The sequence below is a fragment of the Chelonia mydas genome, chromosome 21, assembly GCF_015237465.2.
Source record: "Chelonia mydas isolate rCheMyd1 chromosome 21, rCheMyd1.pri.v2, whole genome shotgun sequence".
In the NCBI taxonomy this organism is placed as follows: domain Eukaryota; kingdom Metazoa; phylum Chordata; order Testudines; family Cheloniidae; genus Chelonia; species Chelonia mydas.
The window spans coordinates 12,635,241-12,659,358 of record NC_051261.2 but is presented as its reverse complement, the minus strand read 5'-3'; the positions used below and the strand labels follow the sequence as shown (position 1 = coordinate 12,659,358).

The 24,118-nt window shown below is 48.9% G+C and overlaps 1 protein-coding gene across 2 annotated transcripts; it reads right to left on the bottom strand.

The window, feature by feature from the left end:
* Window positions 1-6,576: 6,576 nt before the first annotated feature.
* Window positions 6,577-16,322, bottom strand: BNIP5 (BCL2 interacting protein 5). Of its 2 annotated transcripts, XM_043533783.1 has the most exons (6): window positions 16,223-16,322; window positions 13,778-14,520; window positions 12,571-12,705; window positions 11,406-11,470; window positions 10,441-10,704; window positions 6,577-8,063 (listed from the first exon to the last, which is right to left on the bottom strand). In XM_043533783.1, the coding sequence occupies exons 2-6, from the start codon at window positions 14,508-14,510 to the stop codon at window positions 8,019-8,021; spliced, it is 1,242 nt and encodes a 413-aa protein (XP_043389718.1). In that variant the 5' UTR covers window positions 14,511-14,520; window positions 16,223-16,322; the 3' UTR covers window positions 6,577-8,018. The 2 variants fall into 2 exon arrangements, with proteins under 2 accessions (XP_043389718.1, XP_037740937.1); XM_037885009.1 differs by lacking the exon at window positions 16,223-16,322 and having other exon boundaries at window positions 6,589-8,063; window positions 13,778-14,664.
* Window positions 16,323-24,118: the final 7,796 nt, after the last annotated feature.

Here is a 24,118-nt window from a genome sequence, read left to right as displayed (position 1 = left end):
TGTGAGCTCTCCAGAACAGGGTCTGTCTCTTACTAGATGTCTGTACAGCACCTTGCACAATGGGGCTCCAATCTCAGCCGGGGTCGCAGGCACTACTGTAATACACATAAGGACGGTGAATGGACAATTCGGTCTTCCTGCCTGTTAAGCCCATGGCCTCTGTAATGAGGCTGTCGGTGAAGTGGTGGTTTGTAGTGTGAACGTCCATTCACCAGGGAAGCAGATTGAAATCCACCCGTCATTTCCATGAGCCACTGAGCAGCCACCAGATAGCAGCCACTTTCAGCCATTGGCACCATGGGCTGGTTTCGAATGGGGGACGTAAAGGTAAAAGGACCAGTCTGTATTGGTGCTTTGATTCCTTCCCATGCCTGCCTCCTCCTATTCTCCGCTCACTGCCGCCAGCACTTGTTTCCATCCATAAACCCACTGGAGCGCCCCTCCCATATTCCTGCACTTTATCAGCCCTTAGATTCTCACTGGGCATTGTAACAAGCAGATGGATGGATGGATGGATGGATGAATGGATGGATGTGTGTATGGTGATGACAGACGGATGGATGTGTGTATGGGGATGTTGGTTGGTAGGTGGATAGCTGTGTGGGGATTATGAATGGATGGATAGATGGCTGTGTGTCTGGGGATGATGAATGGATGCATGTGTGTATGGGGATGATAGATGGATGGATGTGTGTATGGGGACAGACGGATGGATGTATGTGTGTATGGGAATGTTGGTTGGTAGGTAGATCGGTGTGTGTATGGGGATGAGGGATGGATGGGTGTGTGTATGGGGATGCTGGTTGGTAGGTAGATCGGTGTGTGTATGGGGATGATGGATGGATGGGTGTGTGTATGGGGATGTTGTTTGGTTGGTAGATCGGTGTGTGTATGGGGATGACGGATGGATGGATGTGTGTATGGGGATGTTGGTTGGTAGGTAGATCGGTGTGTGTATGGGGATGATGGATGGATGGGTGTGTGTATGGGGATGTTGGTTGGTTGGTAGATCGGTGTGTGTATGGGGATGACGGATGGATGGGTGTGTGTATGGGAATGTTGGTTGGTAGGTAGATCGGAGTGTGTATGGGGATGACGGATGGATGGGTGTGTGTATGGGGATGACGGACGGATAAGTAGATGGCCTTTGTGTATGGGGGTGTTAGATAATCATCCTTCTATTCTCTCTTCACTGTTATCCCTACCCTTCACTCACACTTTGTGTTCCCTTATTCCTTCCTCTTACCATTTTCCCCCTCGGTCTAGCACCCTGTCCCCCTTCCCAACACGCTCTATACTCTGTGCAGCATGTTAATCCAGTAACTAACGGGTTAAAATTGCACGTCTCTGTCTCATTCCCCTGTCTGCCGAGTGTTATGGCTCTCCAACTACAGTGCATTTTATTATTTTGCATACCAAACCATATCGAAACGAGCCGAATCGTTCGGTGGTGTACCCGCTGTGCCCGAGACAGAGCTATAATTACTGGCGAGGGCAGCATTGCCATAGGTCCGTGCTTGGTTCGATGCCATAATATATATAAGACACAATCTTGTCATCATCCTCTTACCAGCATGGACTTTAGAACTAATTGATTCATTAAATGCCTGGCGGACTTTATAATCTACCCCCTGGCACCGTGTAAAGCAGGATTAGTGAGGGCAAACACTCATTGAAATAAGAGGATCCTCAAACCCTTTGGGACTCTTTAAGAATAATAAACCCTTTGCTCTTGTAAAGCGCAACAAGAACCCAGAGCCCTTTGCCAGCGGTATGTGCGGTGGGGGGTTTTTCTCCTGGGCCCCTGGGGAGGTAACATCCCAGATGTTCTGCTCCAGTAACCCTGCACAGCAGTCGCTTTAGGGTGAAGAGAATCTCTTCTCTGGTTGAAACTGGGGTGGGGAATTTAGATAAATGTAATACCCAGAATCCGCCCTTCCATAATACCGTGGGATCCTTAATGATCACAAGTGACCAGGCCCTCAATCAAGAAATCAGGGCAAGATATCCAAGAGATTTGCATCTTGAGCGGCCCGGTGCCAGCTAGCCCCAGGCTGTGAGGCAGAGCAATATTCAGATGGGCCCCAAGCCCACATTCAAAGTAGATGCCCCACATCTCAGCCTTTCCCCCCATTCTGTCAGCCACTTAAATGCCCCTCCGCCCTCCTGCTACCGAGACCTGCGTGGATTTCAGTGATTCTAAAGCCAGAAGGGACCCCATGATCACCCAGTCTGGCGTCCTGTGCAACGCAGGCCGTAGGATGTCCCTGAATTAATTCCTCGTTGAACTGAAGTAGAACTTTTTAGAAAAACATCCCATCTTGATTTAAGTATTTCCAATGCTGGAGAATTCACCAAAACCCTTGGTAAGTTGTTCGCTGGTTAATTACTCTCACAGTTAAACATGTCCTTATTTCCAGTCTAAAATTCTCTAGCTTCAACTTCCAACCACTGGATCTTGCTAGACCTGTCTGTTAGATTGAAAAGCCCTCGATTACCAAATTTCTGTTCCCCATTTCCTTGTAATGCACCCCCGTGCTTAGTGATGTGAGGTTGCTTTAGAGGGGGGAAATATGATTGCCAGAGAGCTATCCATGCACTGGACTAAGGGTGAGCCGCTCCAAGCCCTCGCTCACAGGAGCAGGTTGGGGCCCTGAGGAGGATGTTCCAGCTGGGAGTAGAAATTGGTGATACTTAGGTGCAGTTTTCTTTATTTACAAAGACCGTACCAAGTCCTGTGTCTCTGAGCACAGAAGGAGCCCAACAGCAGGGACCAGCTTCTTTTGCTCACAGCACCAAGAGCCACCTTTTCAGCCTGCACCCCCCTGCCCCAAAGCCTCTCCCCTGGCTTCTGCCAGGCTCAGCCACCCTGCTTTCAGCTGCTCCTTCCCGCTGCCTTGTCTGTCAGTCTCTCCCAGGTTTTTTGCCCTGCTCTGTCTTCACTCACACACGCACACGCACCCTCCCCCCCACACCCCCACCCAAAACAAGTCAGTAAAAGTTCCAGGGTGGGTTCCTATACTCCTTTTGTCTTAGGTGGGAGCTTCTCCTTACAGTGATGTTAATTGAAAGATGAGTGCCCACCTATCAATCTCAATGAGGTTTTACTTTACCCTCTGCCCCCACCCCCCATAACGAGGTTTCATCCAGCTGATCAAATTTATTTCCCCTGCAACGACTGGGAGATGTCTCTTTCCCCCACCTCCAGCACTTCCCATGAGTCAGGCTTGCTCACTTTGCTCCTCCCCATCCCTTCTCTCCATTCTCCTGGCCTGAACTCTGAGAGCCATCAGCTCTTGGGGAGGGAGGCATTGTCCTCTGCCAGGCCTGTGGGAAGCCCCAGGCCAGGATCTTGAGTAGCAGCCTCTTGGTAGAGAGCAGCTCTGCTTGGGTCCCTCACCAGGCAGCTACAGCAGTCAGCCCCTGGCTAGAGCCAGTGCCCCTGTTTTCCCCCATGTGAGGCTCCTCAGGTGGGCAGGAGGGATCGACTATAGCTGCTACAGAACCAGAACACTGGCTTCTCCCATGGCGTTGGAGAGACCACATCAGATGGGCACGGGGGAGAGACTTTGTTATGCAAATGTTCATTTGCCTGCTCGGGAAGGTCCCGAATGCACAGAGAACAAAATCCCACAGTGCGGCATGCAAAGCAAAGCAAGCAACCTCCGCACCTGGGTGATACACCTTCCTATTCCCACTCCATCTAAATTGTCAGCTCAGTCAAATGTCATGCACACGTCTGGTGCTATGCAAATGACATGATGCAATCATAGTGGTTTTTAACCGGTCTTGGTGGGTCTGGTTTCACCCTCATCAGCCTTGCTCAGTTACCAGAATAAAATAATACCTAGCTCTGATGAAGTGAGCTGTAGCTCACGAAAGCTCATGCTCAAATAAATTGGTTAGTCTCTAAGGTGCCACAAGTACTCCTTTTCTTTTTGCAAATACAGACTAACACGGCTGCTACTCTGAAACCTGTAGCTCTGATATGGTGCTTCTCCGCAGTGGAGCTCAAAAGTGGATCTTTACAAGGGGGGTTGGTAACATTATCCCCATTTTACAGAGTGGGAAACTGAGGCACAGAGCAGTGCCTGAGGTCACCCAGCAGGCCAGTGGTGGAACCAGGAACAGAATCCAGGTCTCCTGAGTCCCAGTGCTCTATCAGTCAGGAATGACTAGGAAAGCCAGAAATGATCACAGATCCCATGACCCCAGTGGGTGCTATTAAAAATATAAGGGTGTTTGTTAGTTTGCGGTCAAATCCTGCCATCTCTGCTTGGCCCGCTCTTAAGGGAAAAGGCTACCAGGGCTTCTTGCACAGTAAGGTCCCACGGAAGGTGGTTAACAGTGTCAGGATCTGGCTCATCGTCTTTATTCAGTAGAAGCTCGCATCAGCGTCAGTGGGAGTTTTGCCTGAGAGGGGACCAAGAGCTCCGCAGTGGCTCTGCCAAAATCCCCCCACGTGGGGTAGCGCAAAATGACTCCGACAATCCCAATCTGCCACTCAGTTCCCCCTGTTCTAGTGTGGGACATGCCCTTCGCCCACTTTGTCCAGCACATGTCCCTCAGTCCCCTACTGCATCGCCTACCTCGTCATGTCAACTCCTGGCCCCATGCATGGGGGGAACAGGGCAGTCTCATGGAGCCTGCCCTTCCCTTCACATACCCATGGTGTGAGTAGCTGGTGTAGGCAACAAAGGGTAACCACTGACTTCAGTGGGCACTGGATCCAACCCACTGAGAGGCACTGAGACCGCTAACCCCCGGGATATTTCCCAAGACCCTTCGCCACCATGATCTGGAGCTATAAATAACCCTGGGAAAGGGAGGAGAAAAGGAAGGAAATATCCCTGAATGGCAGCTTTGTCCCTTGTTTTGACATCTGTTTACACACTTGCCGTTTCCTACCAGCTGAACCCATGGCTTTGCTCCTGGCTTGTTCACCAGTGAGAAAGCAGAACATCTGTCAGCATCCAGTGCTAGAATTCTTCAGTCTTCCGTCTGTTGCCTTTGCTTTTTCTAGGCATAAAACCAACTCTGAGCTGCAAAACCCCACATCATGAGCTAGTAGGAACAAGAGCCTCTAGGTAGTGGGATATGTTGGCTTTGGAAAGAAGGAATGGGCTAGAATTGCATTGGTCTTGGCAGCTGGATTTCCTAGCAGGCAGCATTATGGCCATGGACCGTGCTGCAGTGCTGTCTGTGCACAAGTGGGATTTGAAGGGGGACACACACACGCGCACACACACACACGCTTACACACTAGCTGAGAAAGCCAGTGCTGTAAAGGAAAATTCCTGTCTCCAACGACCTGTTTATCAACCCACCCGTCTCGGTGGAATCTATGCTGAAGATGAACGTTTGGCTTGTTAGAATGAAGGTTTGATGGTGTGAGGTGCTCTCACGCCAGTGTGCCATGCCGATCTTATCGGGCCACCCAGCGTATGGCTACACTGCACTAAAAGACCCACGGCACGGCTGTGGCTGGCCCAGGTCAGCTTGACAGTCGCGGGTTGAGGGACTGCTAACAAAGAGCAGCGGAGCCCAGGCTCTGAAACTCCGTGAGGAGGGGGGGGGGTCTCACAGCCCAGGTTCCAGCCTGAGCCCAAACATCTACACAGATATTTTTAGGCCAGCAGCCTGAGCCCCGGTCAATCGACCCAGGCTCTGAGGCGCAGCGGTATGGGTGTTTTCTTGCAGTGTAGATGTACCCTGGTAGGCATGAGCATGTGTTCTTCATACCCACATGCTCCCTTTCGTAGATTTGTTTTTTTAAGGCCAATAGGAACCATTGGATCATCCAGGCCAGGGCCGGCTCTACAGTTTTTGCTGCCCCAAGCAGTGAAAAAACCTGCCACCGCGGATGGCAAAAGGAAGAAGCCGCCGCCGATTTGCCGCTGCGGCCGGAGGAACTGCCGGCTCCAAGCACCTGCTTGGAACGCTGGTGCCTGGAGCCGGCCCTGATCCAGGCTGACCTTCTGTATAACACAGGCCAGAGAATTTCATCCAGTTACCGCTGCATGGAGCGCAGTCAGCTCTGTTTGACTAGGGCATGTCCCCTGCAGCGGGGACCTTCCCAAACGACTCCTGTCGGGGGTCCTTCCGGAATTCTCTGGTAATCTCCACTGGCCCCAAGCCAGGATCTGCGGCCTTCATCCAGAGACCTATTCTCCTGCGTAGGGGGGGTCTTTGCAATGGGGCAAGGTTTAGGATTCATTCCCAGGGCTTATTGTTTAATCGCTTTCACATTGTGCATCGTCTTAGACATGCTGGGCCAAAGCCACAGCGGGTGTCAATTGGCTGGTCCATGGAGTGATGCTAATTCATGCCAGCGCAGGCTCTAGCCCACCTGTGAACCACCCCCCTCTGTACTTTGGTGTCAGGTCAACCGTCTTCTACTCACTAATAAGTCACCGATATCACTGTGCTGGAATTTCTGTAACTTCCTCCTTCTAAGAGCAAAGGCAGCTATGATCATGCGATAAAACAACAGACACCGATGGCCACCTGCCAAAATATTATGCCTCTTATCCTGCTTTTTATCTATTATAAAAGAACTGGTACAGGACTCACATTGGGTGATTAAGATGCACTTTACTCCACCTGTAACATAATATTCACTTGCATTCTGCCTCACCCCATTCTCCACATTTCATCCGGAATCAATTAGAAGGATACACTCAAGTACATGCTCTCCAAGATATTCATAACAGCACTTGGGAATGTTTGTTCCTCTCTGTGTTGATTAATGTACGAGAAGAAACTGTAGATCCTCAAATCATTTGGCAGAAAACCTGATTATTCAGTACATAAGGCCGTGACTCCAACGGCAATCCACTTGTCAGTTCACGTGCGCCCAATCCATAACCCGCTCCAAAATTTGATGAGACGCTGTAGCTTAGCAGAGTTTATGGCCCTGCTGTCTGCAGCAGGAAAATGCCTCATGGCTGAAGACAGGTCCTCGGTGGACTCTCAACCAGTGTTGACAATGGTTTGGTTGCGAGTGTTGACAGAGCCAAATGATTTCCAGTCCCCATTGCAGAATGGTTACATCACAGTCCTCTGATGGGGAAACAGAACTCTCGGATGTCCGTCATTCTGACAAGTATGGCCCATTTTTGTCCCAAAGTGTCCCTTCATTCCACAGAAATTCCATGCCCCTCATGTCTATGTCTGAAAGGATCACATGGTATTGGATGCAACAGTGTGGCACCATCACACCCAGCATCTTCCCAGGCATTGCACTGAACCAGCATTTGCATTACAAACCGACAGTGTAGGAATACAGGCATTGCCCTAGAAGCTCAGAGCTGCAGCCCCTCGAGTTCAGTATCCCATCTCTGACAGCGGCCAGCAGCTGATGCTTTATAGGAAAATGCAAGAACTCCAGCAGTAGCCGATGGCGGATAATCTGACCTCCTCATTGGTTTCATCCCAATCTCGATGAACTTGGAGATTGGCTAAACCCTGAGACATGAGGTTTCATATCCCTTGTAGAATTTTAATAGCATTAATTATAATAAATAAAAGATCTACCAACAGGATTGGAGCCCAATTTAGTAAAGCATCCTATTCATAGAGGGCACTTAAGCACATGTGCTTAAAATTAAGCATGTGCTTAAGTGATTTTCTTACCAGGGCCTTGAATGGTAGGAGAAGTAAATATATTTTTATATCCTGGGGTTAAAATTGTTCATAAGCCTGAGCTATCATATGCAAAGATTTGGTCAATAGAGGACTCTCACAAATTCGTCAGACGAAGATAGTATTAGCATTAGATACTGAGCATTCATCCTTAGCTAGCCGTCTTTTATGATCTCCATGTTGACCCCCATGTTACTCATTGTCTTCCGTGGTTTTTAATCCATGCGCCACGAAATTCTATCAAATGCAGGAGTCACTGACAGCTGGTCCCTCCCAGCCCAGGATGGCTTTCTGCTTCACAGAAGTGGGGCTGAAGTTGAAGATACCGGAGGTACCGGCAGCAGTTCAGAAAGTGAACTCCCAGGGAGCAGTTTTCAGTCTGGGCTTTCACAGCTGCTGGTGCTGAACTTCTCACAGTCCTGTTGAGACAGAAGAAACCACAGGTGAGGATCCGCTCCACAAACGGGATGGGTGTGTGATGCTGGTGAGTACAGACCTTGGCGGGTTATGAGGAGCATATGGGAACTGATGGCAATGCCATTGGCATAAACCAACTTCTAACTGTTGGGGGTTAGGAGGAAAATGTCCCTGTGGGCAAGTTTATCCCAACTCCTGCGGGGTTTCTGTCCTGTGGAGCCATTGGCACTGAACATTGCTGGAGACAGGCTACTAGACTAGATTGCCTGATCCAGCCTGGCATTTCCTCCCCTGCAGTGTACCTCCAGTGCCCAGCTAGAGGGACTGGGCCAGGCATTGGCAGATCTGCAGGGACCAGAGAAGGAAGGAATCCACCACACGGCAGCAGCTGCAGGCTCTGTGCTCCAGAATTGATGCAGCCCAGCTCCGCAGGAGGAAATGGCTGATGGACCTATGGAGTCACAGGTTCACCAGCCCTACTCAAGCCCCTCGGTGTGCTGGGGTGAAGGCAGCTCCCACACAGCAGAGTCCCCAGAGAGTTCCCGTAGAGGCCACATCCCTTGCATGAGCTCTCAGAATCCTCTCAGTGGAATCACACCTTGCAGGAATTCGGTGCCTCAAGCCCATCCTGACTCGTGATGCATTAACCCTTTCTGTTGCTTTGCACCAGGCGCGAACACTCTCAACCCTTTGTCCCAGTGCAGGCCATCAAAAAGCAAGAAGTGAAAAGCTTGCCCGTGTTGGTCTGCCTGTTGGAGGCAAGTGGCACAAAATTTGGCAGTGTGGTACATAGGAATAGGGTAGTGTCCTTTTAAATGGTTGGCAAGCCTTCCATTGGCGCTTACTGTGTTCTGTGTTTTAGAAGTCACCAGAAACCAACCAGAGCAGCACTGTGTGTAGCTAGGCCAGGCATGTCTGTGTATAGCTATCTGGGACCCAACTGTGCCCATGTGGTTTCTTCATATTGTTGTGTAAAGAGCAAAAGACATAAGAGGCATACAGACAAGATTCACAGAATCATGGAATATTAGGGTTGGAAGAGACTTCAGGAGGTCATCTAGTTCAATCCCCTACTCAAAGCAGGACCAGTCCCCAACTAAATCATCCCAGCCAGGGCTTTGTCAAGCCGGACCTTAAAAACCTCTAAGGATGGAGATTCCATCACCTCCCTAGGGAACACATTCCAGTGCTTCACCACCCTCCTAGTGAAATAGTGTTTCCTAATATCCAACCTAGACCTTCCCCACTGCAACTTGAGACCATTGCTCCTTGTTCTGTCATCTGCCACCACTGAGAACAGCCGAGCTCCATCCTCTTTGGAAGACTTCAGATACACACAGGAGGGCATTGGCAGAGGGATAAATAACATCCCAGGACTCATTGGGCACAGTGTCTGAATGATCAGAGAACAGTCAAGGGACCACCCAGAAAACCAAAACTGAGCCCAATGGAAATGGAAACTTTTTAAAGTCTTCTGTGTTCCCATTCTCTTTTGATGGCTGTTACCCCAGGTCCTCGTTTAGCTGTCTGGCAATGATATGTTTTATGGGGCTGATACTATACACCTCCACTGTGATGTGTCAAAAAGGTTTTGACAAAATGATTCTCTTTTTGTCAAAAGTGGGGGTTTGTTGAAAACCATTTTAAAAAATAGTCTTAGAGGAAAATAGTGGGGGGAACCCTGAAACCCCCCAAAATGACATGTTTGGGGTTGCTGAAAACAGATCTTGACTTTTCTGACAAAATCCCCAAATTTTTGACCAAAAGTCTTGGAAGGAAATTTTTTTTTTTCATTCTGGTGAAGAGTTTTACGTGGGACCAAAATCATTTCCCAACCAGCTCCTGATGCCAGCCATGGAGGCTGGATTGAGTGATACCGGAGGGTTTTAGAACTATTTCGATATAAATCAGGACCATCAGGCAGGGAGGCGTGAGAGAGAGAGGATGGTCTTATGATTAAGGCACTGGATAGGGACTCAGGATATCTGGGTTCCATTCTGATCTCTGCAATGAACTCCCTGTGTGACCTTAAGCAAGTCACTTCAACTCTGTGCCTCAGTTTCCCCATATGTAAAATGGAGCTGCTAATCCATTCCTTTGTCTCTCTTGCCTATTCAAGTAGCCTATTGCTACTCTTCAGGGCAAAGATTGTCCCCATTAAATGACTGTACAGCACCTGGCACAATGGGACCCTGATCTCAGCTGGCATCGCTAAGTGTCACAGTAATACAAATAACAATGGTGGGGGCCTGATGCTCAGCTGGTGTAATCTGGCATAACTCCATTGATGCCTATGGAGCATCACTGGTTTACACCCCCTGAGGATCTGCCCCAGCATGCTGTCATGGGCTGTATCACACACTCGTTTCTCCCTCTTACCCTGACGTTCTTGCTGTAGGGAAACTGCATAAAAGTATCCTGGAGATATTGGTTTCCAAAGCCCATGATCCTGTTCACCGCATGGTTACAGATGCCTGCCACTTTGGCAGTTAAGTGCACAGCGAATGCAAATTGTATCTCCTCGGGAGACATCTCAGGCACTTGGGCCTTCACTTCTTTATTGACGTAGACATCGGCTAAGTGCTTGAAGGAGCTGTAGGAGATATCTTTGAAGAACGTGGTGAGGTTTGTGTCTTCTTTTATCTGTTTAAGAGGGAAACCAGTTAACACGCATATTCATGAATATAATACATATTGCCTCTAATCTGTGTGTCACCACCAACCTCACAAGCTGACCCACTCCCGAAATTGTACTGGCTTCCTACCCATTTGATTCATTCCTATCAATTCCTAGACAACCATCTCCTTCCTCTCCTAGCCTGAAACTCATCCCTGCGCAGAAAGCCAGCACAAGGTCAATGCACGGCTTAAGTTCTGTTTTAAGCCCTAAGTGGTGCATCGCCTATGTTCAGGCCCCTTCTGTCTGTCAGATTCCCTTAGGACTAACTCATCACTTCATCTCTCCAACCTCATCTGAGGTCTGATCCAAGTCAGTGGGAATCTTTCCTCTGGCTTCAATGGTCTTTGGATCAGCCCCAGATGATAAGATGCCGTGAGAAGCACTGAGCACCTTTGGCAATCCCTTTGGATGGAAAGCCACTTGGCAGGTAAGCCAGGCTTTCGGTGACTTTCAGTGATGCATACAGCACGTCCCTCAGATATTGCAAAAGGGCTGGGGATGGAGCCCAGGTTCAGAAGTAGCTTAGGAGAGGTGTCAAAGCAGAGTCCTTAATAGATTACTTTATGTGAGACTCCACTGACGTCAATGATGCTTCCCCAGTTTATACCAGCAGAGAATTTGACCCAAATCATCTATAGTCCACCAGATAAAGTCCTCCCCTTACCTTCTCGTCCAAGCGATCCCCAGTGCTCTTGAGCAGGGCAACTATTTTTCTTATGATGGCTTCCTCTGCAGACAGAGAAAGAGAATTACTTCCAGCATTTGAGACAGTCTCTTCTACAAGCCCAGGTCCTTCCGCCCTCGACGCTGAGGACAGGATTTTCAACGCAGGCACTTAGAGGTTATTTTCAGAAAAGCAATTGATGTATCCAGGGCAACAGAAAAGCACCCCTACATTCTGAGCTGTGACGATCCTGATCCCAGCATGAGCTCTGCAGTGTCAGCCCCTGGCATGGAGCTCATAGGATGGGGAATTTTGGCCTGGCTGCCCAGTTGCAGGTGTAACTCATGCTAGCAGAGTGGCTCTAGGTCCCCCTCTGTTTGTAGCAGGACTTTTATAGATTCCCCACAAAGGACCTGGTCTGTTAGCTCACAGGCAGTAGCCGATTCCAATTGTGCTGACAATTGCCTGATTGTTTCCTTGTACTCCCCAGTCCATCTGTCTGGGTCTCCATCTGTTGTCTCTTTTCCAAAAGTTAGATTGTCAGCTCTTCGTCAGTCCTCGCTAACCTGACTGCCAATTTTCAACCCCGTGCATCCATAAACGGGCTTTAAAATGCTCCAGCTATCACAAGATTCGTTATAAAATTGCATGTTGGCGGCACTGCCGATCTGCCAACAAGTAGCCCCTTTCCTTGCTCAGAGCCAGCCACCTTGCTTACCAGGGCCACATGCCCAGCACAGTCTGCATGGGCAATTCCTACCTGGATGAAATTCAGTCCTGGGCAGCGGCCTATACTGCAGTCATGTACCCCACCCCCACTCAGCGTGGTGCTCTGCCCTCCTCTAGTGGTGACTGGGCCACGTATAGAGGGTGATGAGCCTGGAACAGCCGTGGGTAGCAGAGCCTTTTAGCTCAGACCCTGGGGGCTCCTGGTTTTAGACCTCCGGGTCCCAAGGTCCATCCCCGCTGCTGACAACCCATCCAGGGGCATTCCACTACAGCTAATGCCACTCAGTTCTCAACACAGGGCTTCTGCGGTGCACAGACCTTGGGCTGGCTCTGCACAGGGACGAATCTCACACACACACACCCCCCCAGGTTTTTTTTGTGCCTAGGTCAAGGGTGGCCCACGACTGTACATGTCCTGAAACGAGATGATACTGACCAGATTCAGGAGTGTCAGCAGGTTTCGGTAGCCCTTCGTAATGGTGGTTTCTGTTTCTCTTGGCTTCATTGCCCTGGATTATTAGCTGTATCTCTTCCGAGACTTGTGTGCAGTAAAGCTCATGTTCTTCCCTGACTGCAGAGAGAAAGAGGGTGAGGTTTTTAATTGGTGTGACCTTGCTGACTGAAAGGGAGTTCTCAGACATGCCACCTTCCAGTAGCAAAATTCCAGCTGACACTGCTCACGCTTGCCCTGGCTCGGGCATTCGTGTGAAACTGTGGCCAGCAACCGAGCATGACAATCACATGGTGCTTTTCAAGCCCTCGCTTCCGCTACAAAGACAATCACTGAGCCTCTCAAACTTACCCTGAAAATTTACCAGCCGCTTCATAAAGACTGTGTAGCAGGGAAGAAATGATTCTTAAAATGTGTATATAAACAACGGGCTTGTCTACACTCAAAAGACGAACGGGCGTAACTATGTCGGTTAGGGGTGTGATTTTTAACTGATAAAATGATTCTAGTAAATGTCCCATTGCGGATTCAGTTATATCAGTTTCGAGGTACCGGCTACCGGTATCGTTTTTGCACATCCCAAACCAGAATAAGTTATTAGAGGGGAGATTTGCCATTTTCACGATACCAGGATAGTCAAAGCAGTGCACCTTTCTTGTGGAGGCAGGCCCGAAGGAGAGAGAACTCCGCAGACACCCAGAGGGAGATCTTCAAAAGCACAAATGTCAGACCACCGAAAGTCACAGATCATTTTAAACCAATGGGATTAAGGCCGGGTCTACACTAGAAATTTTGCCAGTATAATGTGAGTTTGGGGTGTGATTCTTTATGACTTCATACCAGCAAAAACCCTTCCTGTAGATGCAACTGTACCAGCAAAGAGCCTTTTCCCAGTATGGCTTATTTTGTTCCGAGAACTGGCATAAGTTACACCAGCAAAAGAATTCTTTTGCCAGTATAAGCTGCATCTCCACTAGAAAGATTTGCTGGTATAGCTATCCCAGTATATCTGCATAAGCAAACCCTTGCCAGTGTAGACAAGGTCTTTGGCATCTAGTCGCACCTCTGCAAATCTCCCAGTATGTGTCACAGTTACAGTCACGTTTCTGAACATAATCCCACTTCAAAATTCTGCCCATGGTCCCCACAGGGAACACAGAGCTATTTAGCTACAAATGTTCTATGCTCCTACCTTGTGAGGATGGCCTGTGAACGCTCCGCAGTGGAAGAAAGCTGGGCCTCTTTGCTTTTATTCCTGCTTCCTTCCCTGCTTTCTTTTCCTCCTCAGTGGCATGTTTCTTAAGTGAGAAAGTTCTCCTGTGGCTGGATCTCTTTTTAATGGTTTTCCCAGGCTGCGGCGATGAACTGGAGTCTGCTCCAGTTCTTGTAGCCGCTTCTGCTTCCCTGCAGCTAGGAGCCCGCTGCACACTGGCCTCTTTTTCCTTCGTCTTTTTATGGGAGTGTTCTTTATAGTCATCAGTGTTTTTCTGGGAGAAGAAATTCAGGAGAGTCTTGATCCAGGAGCGTTGATTTTTCCCCGGGGACAAGCCCTTCAAGCCTTTCCCCTTTGGCTTCTGCTCGTCTTCTGTAGCATTCCCACAGGCCAACGGTTTGCTCTTCTCGCTGAGTGTATCTTCCAGCCTCAGTGCCTTGGCTCTGTCTGCTTGGCTCTTCCTCATGATTAGCTTGGAACCCGAGTACCCGCAGAAGTCACTTGCCGCTCTTCGGAGCTTAGTCATCTTCTTCCCCTGTGCGCCGTTGGCCTCCTCCACTCTCTTCTTAGCAGCAAAGGAATCCTCACAGCTGCTCAGTGTGCGCTTGACATAAATTTCCAACACCTTCTTGGCGTCTTTCCTGTCTAGAGATAGCAACTTTCCCTTGGGCTGGCTCTCTGATTCCCATGGTCTCCTCCATTGGGTTTCCATGGCTTAGATGCTACAACAAAGGAAAAGAATATTTCAGGAAGCCACAGAGCTGGATTAGACTCAGTGGGACTGCTGATGTAAATCAACATGGTTCAGCTGAAGGCCACCAGTTGAAGCTTTGGCCCTCTGATACTGCTGGTCAATGATCGACAGTCTTTATTGTTATTACTCAAACAAATTCTTATCTAGGTCGTATACGTGTTTCTTGTGCAGCTTTGTCACGCAAACCAGGATAAAGATCAGAAAGATTCAGAAAGAAAAATTGAGCGGAGGGACTGGAAGAGTCAGGGGATGAGCAAGATGCTTTTCAGCTCAAGCCCATATGTTTCTATCCTAAGAGCAGCTCCCAGGGGGCAGACTGGGTCACAAGCTAGGATGCTGTACAGAACACAGTGGATTTGCAGGAGTATAATCCGCATAATGTGATTTTAAGGTCTAACAGTTCATAAACCACCAAAGCTAAAATGAAATGCTACATGCCGGTGATCTCTGTTTTCTAGCCTGGTTCCTCGCCTTTAACGCACTATCTGACCTTGAAATAACGGTCACTCCCTGAAATCAGACAACGAGCAAGCCATTTACCAGACAAATCAGGATGTTTTCCACTCCTGTCACAGCCCTGTGACTTGCCTTGCAGCTCTTCACTGGAGTTAGTGGTCTCAACCCACTTCCTGGTGGACAGGTGTCTACACAGCAAAACTCACGACCAGCCCAGCTGGTAGGTTCAGCACAGAGACCATGGACAGAGAGGATCATTGAGTCTGAACTCCCTGCTTTCCCCGAGAGGTGCTCCCTCCAGGTGAGGGCTGGGGGCAGTGTGAATAGTACAGCCTGTGTGACTGCTCTCTTACATTATAATGATTAGCTGATGCTGATGATAATTGTACTCAAACCAGCTGATCAGTAACTTATTCCCCTTTTCTTCTACCTACACCATGAAACACTGCAACTAAAAAAAAAATCCTGATCTTTTTCTCAAAAAGAAAAGGAGGACTTGTAGCACCTTAGAGACTAACAAATGTATTTGATCTTTTTCTGACACTGGTTGAGCAACTCCGTTCCCTTCAGTGGAGCTACTGCTGATTTACACCATTGTAAGATGAAATTCAGCCCTGCGCAGAGATCCAGCACAAAGCCTTTGCACCACTTAAGCCCTCTTTTGAGGAATCATCTGGGACTTAAAGTGTTATGTGCTTTCTGCCAGCTCTCTCTGCGTTGCCTACGAGGTCAATTTCACCATGACTGAGAGGAGAATCAGGCCCCAAGGATACTTTCCTTGCTAGAAATTAAAGGCGCAGTACACAAAATCCAAAATCACAATCACCGCAGACAGCACGGAAAAGCTGCAGCTGAAATAAAAGCATGATGGGGCTTTCACAGGTGCAGACTGAGCCTGACCCCAGCTGACATCCACGGCACTACACCAGTGCAAGGTTTAGATCACACCTAGAGCCAAAGGCTATAAGACCACCGCACCCATCCGAATGTCAGTACTTTCTTTAGAGCAGAGAGACATGTAGACTCTCAGGTATCAAAAGCATCAATCAACCCCAGGATGGCTTCTATCACGTTTAAGTTGGTCCAAAAAGTCCAATATGTTATTGCATTTATAAATAAGTTTAACAAAGTTTAAAAAAGCAATTTCATTTTGTTTCTATTGATTCTGATAGATTGAAGACAAATCATCTTTAGTCTGATTGTATTTCATTTACCTTTCTGCTAGTACTCCTGCCTTTCCTGGCCTGTTTCAAGACAGGAGCCTTAGCCACAAAGCGCTAATGCTTATAGGGCTCCCAGGAACCAGTGCAGTTCTCTTTATATTACAGCCGGCTTCACACTGAGCAAGATGTTTATTTTTACCAACCACTCAGGTAGCAGAAAGGTTGATAACACCTGCAGCTGGTCTCTCAGCCAGCACCTCCGCCCTGCAAGTGCATGTTAACAGTAGATAGGGAAGTCCATATTTGGCATCCTGGGGTTTCTGAGTTTCACCAGGAGAAAAAGCTTCCTTATTCCGAGCAACCACGAAAACAACAGCTTCATAAACTCCAATCAATGCACCCAGAGGGCAATAAATGCATTTTGAAACCTAAATGATCTACTGATCATGATGTTAGTTTCACTGCCCCTTTTGGCTCGAGCGGTTAGTCAATATTTGAGACCTTGCCAGGAACTTTCCATTACGAGGAGGTGTGGATGATACAAATCAGGTTTATGCTTTGGCGAAATCCAGTTCATTTACAAAAAGGAAATATGTTTCCCTGAAACAGCAGGCAGTTTGCTTTCACAGAAATCCAAGTCTGCTTCCCCAGTGAGTAACGTGATCATAAGAAGCTCTATCTCTTGGTTTCATCCTAGGGTCACTGTCTTGTTGGCTGCTGGTTATTGTCTGCTGTCTGCCTCTCACACACAGAGCTGCAACCAACCTATCCCTCAGCCCCTGCGCTTTACAATCAGTACCAAGGAAACCCCTCTGTCAACACAGCGCAGCTTCTGACCGGTCTTGCCATGTAGGCCATGGCCTTGGGCTTTGGCTTCCTATTGTTTCCAGCTATCACAACTTAAAGGGACCTTTTTAATTGCTCCTTCCCTTTAGCCTGAAAGAAGGCAATTAGCATGGCCATCAGCTTTAACCAGGTCTGTGACTGATCTGTGGATCAAAGACACACTTGATGACAGCCATTTACATCTTCTAGCATAACAGGATGTTTTCCTTCACCGGTTATTCAATAGCTCTTTGAATAAGCAGGGCCACAGTGAGTCTAATGCTGGCCCTGCTTGGAGGCCCCATCCCCCTGGAACCTGCTTGCCTTGGATCCCTGGTTGAGTTGACATTCATGCGGGCAGATAATACATATATCGCCACGTAGTAGGGCCCCTTTATCCTTAAATGGGAGGAGAAGCAAGCCCATTTGCTACACAAACTTGTGCCCCTTGGGAGTTTTGCTGGTTTTAATTCACTCAGCAGAGAGGGATAATGGAGATAAGGCCATTCCTAAAAACAGAGCCAAAAAAAACATTCATTGAGGGAGTTAATTACACCCTTGGCCAGGGATGAATTTGGACCGGGAAGTTTAGCTTCACAGCATGGTGGTTACCGTCCAAAAGCTGCTGTTGGCTATTAATTGTTCTCATGCCACCTAGTGGCGAAGCGCTGCACTGCCCCTTGAGACACCAGAGTAAACTGACCTCAGTTGAAGCCAGGCATTTAAGGCACCATCTGCCATCCAGGCAAAAACCTCCCCCTTGCATTGCCCTTGTGGCCACAGACCTATGCACTGCAGCAAGGCTCCACGGGAGATGAGAGATTCATAAGAACAGGCGTAGTGCATCAGACCAATGGTCCATCTAGCTTCATATAGTGTCTTCCGACAGGGGCCAGTGCCGGATACTACGGAGGGAATGAACAGAACCGGGCAACTATCGAGTGATCCCTTGTCATCCAGTCCCAGCTTCTGGCAGTCCGAGGTTGCGGGATACCCAAAACGTGGGGTTATGGCCCTGACCCTCTTGGCAAATAGCCACTGACGGACCTAACCTCCATGAATTTCTGAATCAGCTCCTCTCACTCACTGTGTGATGAAGAGGGGGAATTTTTCCTATTGAAGTTGAAGTTGTTCCACTTCAATTAAATAGTAATGAGGGCAAAGCAAGAACCAAGTGCAAGAAGCCCTTTATAGTGACCAGCAGAAAACAATTAAGTATCCAGAGGGCTTGACTGGGGGAGGAAGATTGAAAGCACTCCAGGTGTCTAGCTAGGCCAAACAGCCGCTCAGTGTGGGACCTTCCCAGCCCTCCTTCCCAGCCCTGGATGGATGCGATGATCAAGGAGGGAGAAGGCTTAAGGGGTACATAATTAAAAGTAATGGGGATGGATCCCAAGCAAGTGAAGTGGTAGCCCGGATCTCAGGAAACATTTGCTAAATGACAGCTAGGGCTATCAGGCTGCAGAATAGTCTCCCCCATGGGCAACAGGTCCCATCGCTGCAGCCGTTTGAATTAAACTGGATGGAGGTCTAGAAAGGAGACTCCAGGGAGCAATTCTGCACTGGCAGAGGATAGACTAGACGAGACTGGGAGGTATTAGTCCATCCCTTACGTCAGTGATGCGCAGAGAGGCACGCAAGCCTGTGGCTGTGTGTGCAGACACCGGGAAACACAGATGCATGGGGCACGCACACCTGCACCTGTGTACACACACAGATACAGATTTACCACAAACCCCCAGCATTCCACCTCTCTGGCCTCAGCCCCGCTCGGGCCTGTCCTCCGGCTGGCTCTCTTCTCCCCAGGACTCCCAGTCCCCCACCCCTGTGCGCGCACGTGTGTGCAGCAGGCAGAACAGAGAGGCAGATGCGCAGAGGACAGGGGCTCTGCCTGTCCCAGTCTCTCTCGCTCACTTCCCACCTCTTCCCCCTCCCTCCCGAAAAATCATCTCCTTTTGCACTTCACACCACTCTCCTCTCCCTCTCTCGCTGCCTCTTGAAGTCACCTGCCTCGCCTGGGCTGCATTTTCACATATTGATTGCTTGGCTCTAACAGCCCACGTCTCGGTGAGCTGCCAGCTCTGGGAGAAGGATCTTAATATGGGCCCCGCCCTGCATCTTCCATCCCACCCTCCCCTCTCCACCTATCTGCCCGTCCGCTCCCCACCAGGCATCATTAAACTCCAGAGCCTCCAAAGCAACATGCAGAAACTAGAGAGAAACGTGGAGTTTGTCCTGGGCTCATGGGAGGGAGGGAGTGTGATGGATTACAAGGCACGGGGCAAAGGTGGCAGGAGGGTGAATCATGGCAACTTATGAAATCACACTGAAGGGCATAGCACTGCGGGGGTGGGGACTCAGCACAGGATCTGGCCCCTGCTCGCTTCTTAACCCTTTTGCATCATTATTTCGCCTTCGGATATAAATCAGCCTCGGTCCAGAGCCACCTGCTGAGGCTCCGGCCTGCTGTCCGTCTCATACTCATACGGACACTCTCGTACCCTGCAGGTACCTCAGAGACAGAACACACAGCTGACGCTTGGATGCCCTTCTTGCCACAGCCCTCTCCTCCAGTCTCTCATACACACACACACACACACACACACACACACCTGCTTGCTGCACACATGGCAGAGGACACGGCTGGAGAATGAATGTGGCCCCCTGAATTTTAATGGCAGTTCAGGGAGAATGAGGCATATGGGAAGGGAAGGGATCATTATTTATGGTCTGTCCGGGCTCGCTGGTTATTTAAAAAGCCTCATTAGTGAGGATTCAGACTAACGATCAACTTTATAGCATGCCTTTCAGAGAAAAGTCTCTCTGCACACCTTAAAAAACACTTGCAGAACTGTGGCAGGGCCTTCCCGTCTTAAATAATAGATGATAACAGTTAATTAAAAAAAATAAATACGAGGCGGGCCCATATGTCGCTGTTTTACCCCCCACCCCCACCAAAATATATATTTTTAATTAGCACCGTCTTTTAATATGCTGAATCACAAGCTTATTAAGGGCTCACTCAGGGGCCTTAATTTAAAACATTAGACCACCAGCCTGCATTAGCATCCGTTAGCACGGCCCACTGTTTGTGTGTTCGCGCTCAGTAGAATACCACATGATGCCTAGTGGGTCCTCATGCAGGAGCAAGGCCTAAGTAGGGTAGCTAAAGCCCGTGAGAAGCTGAGCTGGCCACAATGAATGGCGAGAGTCTTGTGTCAGGATGTGCTCAGGCCTGTTGCAACAGCAGTCGGGATATAGGGAAATAGAACTGCTAGCTGGTGTGCATGGCAAATGGCTTCCTTTGTTCAGCTCATTACGTCAGCTGCAAACCAGATTCTGTGCAGTTTCCATTAGAACAAAAGCTTTTTCCTCTCCACTGTCACTGTTCATCCATAAACCTCAAAGTGCTTTCCAAAGGGGCTCAGTGTCATTATCTCCCATTTTACACCTAGGGAAACTGAGGCACAGAGACATGAGATGACTTGCCCAGGGTCCCTCAGCTGGCTCGTAGCAGAGCTGGGACTGGAACCGAGGAGGAAAGCAAGAGGCTTTTTCTGCTACTTTGATGTGCCACTCTGTACTCTATGGGACAGGTCCCCTACTGGTATAAATCCATTCCCATTTACATCAGCAGAGACGCTGACCTCACCTCTCCAAAGTGACAGAGCCTGCTCTGGCCTGCTCCTTCCAAAGCACCCATACAACAGAGCAGAAGGTGCTCTGGAGCATCTCTTTCCCAGCATGCTCTCTGCTGTTGACAATGCATTGGTTTTTCACCTGACCAATATTTGTAGCAGAAACCTCAAGCTGCAAAATTCTTGCATTGCTCCAAATACAGAACCCCCCAACATTTGGAACTGTTTGGATGCAGGGTTTTGGATCAGCTCCTCACAGAGATGCAGGTTAGCTGGAAAATTCTGCTCCAGAGCAGGGTTCTGAACTCAGCCCAGCTTCAGGTGTATGTATATCTGAGGTTTGCTGTGGGCTTAGCTCTAGTTTTCTGTGAGCACAATGCACTGACATGGTTCATTTTGGGCTACAAATGGGGTCAATATGTTTTCTAGACACCAGGCATCAGTTTTCAACGCAGAGGGCCCAAAAGTGTGAGCCAAAGCCTCACTTGGAACGCCGGTTTTTAATAGGCAGCAGGTTTAAAACAAATTAATCCAAAGTGTGATTAACTCCTTTAGTTTTATTGTTTTTAACTTTTGGGGTCATGATTTCCTATTCCCTGGCTGGTTCCGGGAGGAAACACAATCCATTTCCCTTGGCTTATTTTTTAGCCCATACCATGAGTCAATATGTTGTATTGACTGAGAACTGTCCAGATCTGTCATTATATGTCATCATCAGTGCTTCATTTGTGCCAGGGCTTGCCAGGTCTGAGCCCCAGCACCTCTGGGCTTGTGGCATCAAAATTGCTTGAGCCCTGGCACCTCTTTCATTACGAATTAAGCACTGGTCATCATCTAGTGTTAGTGGCGGTTCAGGATGACCTGCCGTCAGTCATGAGTTCCAAGGTGCTGAGAAGTGTCATGACTGGGTCCTGAAATAAGAGGCCATATCCATTGTCTAGGACAGTGGATCGCAATCAAATATTGTTTGCGTGCTCTACTGTCCTGCATCCATCATCAGACTCAGTACTTTAAAAAAAACAGTCCTCAGGTAGGGGACTGGGAATGATGTCCTGAGTCAAGGTAGGGGGAAACGAGGAGCTTTTTACCTCAGAAAATGTTGACTTTCTGGCGAAATATCAACTACTGAAATATTTTGGCTGAAAGCAGAAACACGCCAATTCAAAATGGCACCCCAATGTCTCATGGGGGCTGTAGTTCAAGGGTTCCCATTTTCTCTTTGACTTGGGCTCTCTGGCCAGACTACATCTCCCTGAGGGGAAAGGGTGTCTGACTGGCAACCCTGGCCATGGTCCGTTAAGGGAGATGTAGTCCCGCCAAACAGCCTGGCCCATAGAGGAGAATAGGCATGTAAGGCACCGAAACGACAACTCCGATGAGGAACTGCTGTGCTATTTTTGCACCAAAATATTTCAGACGTTGGCCAAAATATTTCGGGAGAGGGCGTTTGGTTTTTCAACAAAATATCAAAATTGTCTGTAGAAATTGCACTTTTTTGGGAAAATTTTCATTTAGTCAGAAACCCAGTTTTCCAATGGTGGAAAGGCTTTGACCAGCACTCATGTCAAGCCTTATTTCACTGGTTTATATCCAGCCTGAGCCAATAAGAACTGAAAGTTGTTCCCATCTGAAACTTGTGTGCAAGGAATCTGGAGGTCTTATTAAATGAGATTAGCTTTTATATATCTCCCTATAGGGCCCTGACCTAAAACCCATCACAATCCACAAAAAGATTCCCATTGACTTCAGTGGGATTTGGATCAGGTCCATAGGCTAATAAGGTACATCTACATTGCAGCTGGGAGGGAGCCCTCCATCATGGATAGACAGACTCGCTACTTCCACTTGAGCTAGCGTGCTAAAAATATCGGTGTGGCTACTGAGGGCTGGGCGACAGCACAGGCTAGTGTGACAGGATCAGGCCAGATGGCTACAAGAGAGTGGTCGAAAGTAGATACATTAGTTCCAGGTTAAGCAGGTCCCTTTTCAGTGGGTAAGATAACAGGGACTATTCCAGAATACTGAGGAACTTTCTAGAACTAATTAAGGCAGGCAGGCTAATTAGGACACCTGTAGCCAATTGGGAAGCTGCTAGAATTAATTAAGGCTGATCAGGACACCTGGTTTAAAAAGGCTCTCACTCCAGTTAGTGAGGGATGCGTGTAAGGAGCAGGGAGTGAGAGGACATGCTGCTGGAGGAGTACAAGCGTTAACAGACATCAGGAGGACGGTCCTGTGGTGAGGATAAAGAAGGTGTTGGGAGGAGGCCATGGGGAAGTAGCCCAGGGAGTTGTAGCTGTCGCGCAGCTGTTCCAGGAAGCACTCTAGACAGCTGCATTCCACAGGGCCCTGGGCTGGAGCCTGGGGTAGAGGGTGGGCCCGGCTTCCCCCCAAACCTCCCCACTCCTGGCCCGACACAGGAGCTTCCACCAGAGGGGAAGGTCTCTGAGCTGGTCCCCGACCCACATGGTGGATCAGCAGAGACTGCGGGGATTGTTCTTACTCTTTTTCCCCCATGCTGGCCAGCGGTGAGGTTATCTGAGTGAACGGCAGATTGGAGCCACAAAAGTGACCAAACTGAGGGCTGCCGTGAATCTCTGAGGCGAGCAAAATCCACCAGTGAGTGCAGGACCCACCAAGGCGGAGGAGGAACTTTGTCACACTAGCTACCAGAGCTTGGACCCAAGGGGTTGGCGGGCTTCTCTCCGGTGGCTAGCCCAAACTGTCGCCCATGCTGCCATATCCACACAGCTATCTTTAGCACAGTTAGCTTAGCATGTGTCTCTGCCTGGGCTGGGAGGCCAGCTCTGAGCTACAGGGTAGACAAACCCACTGAAGCTTTCCCACGTTCTGCTAGTGCTTCTGGTCCCCGCCTGAAGGAGAGGTGAGGCTAAGCCAATACCCCAAATCGAAACAGCCCCAAAGCTTTGCACGGGATCGAATTCCAAACTTGGATCGCTCATGTGGCTTCAGCCTTTCAAACCAAAGCCCCAGATCCCTGAACTTTAGGGGTGTTCAAAATCCCCACCCAGGGCTGGATCCAGATTTCACCCCGTCTGTATATTGAGCAAGGTCAGCCCCCCTATCTCTAACACCCCAACATTGGAGCGGCGGGTGTTCGGGATCTGTTCGGGAGCTTGAGCTTCTCTCTCCTTCACATCGACAGCAGGAAGAATGATGAAACTAATAGAGGAAATGGCTGTATTTATATAATACACAGAGATGATTTCAACAGCTGAGGCTTAGTGACCATAGGGGGAGGAAGCAGAGGAATTCCAGGAGGACTGTGTTTGGACAGAAATGAGTTTGTTTAGAGGAGCTCATCAGAGAGAACAGAACAGGGGAAGACAATAGTCACTGCTCCCTTGTGCGAGGGATGTGTCCAGATCAGGACTTGGCAGATCCCATGTGAGGTCACTGGGCAGCACAAGGTAGAAGGATACATAAAGTGGGTGCCCCAGTAACACAATTGGTTAGCGCATAG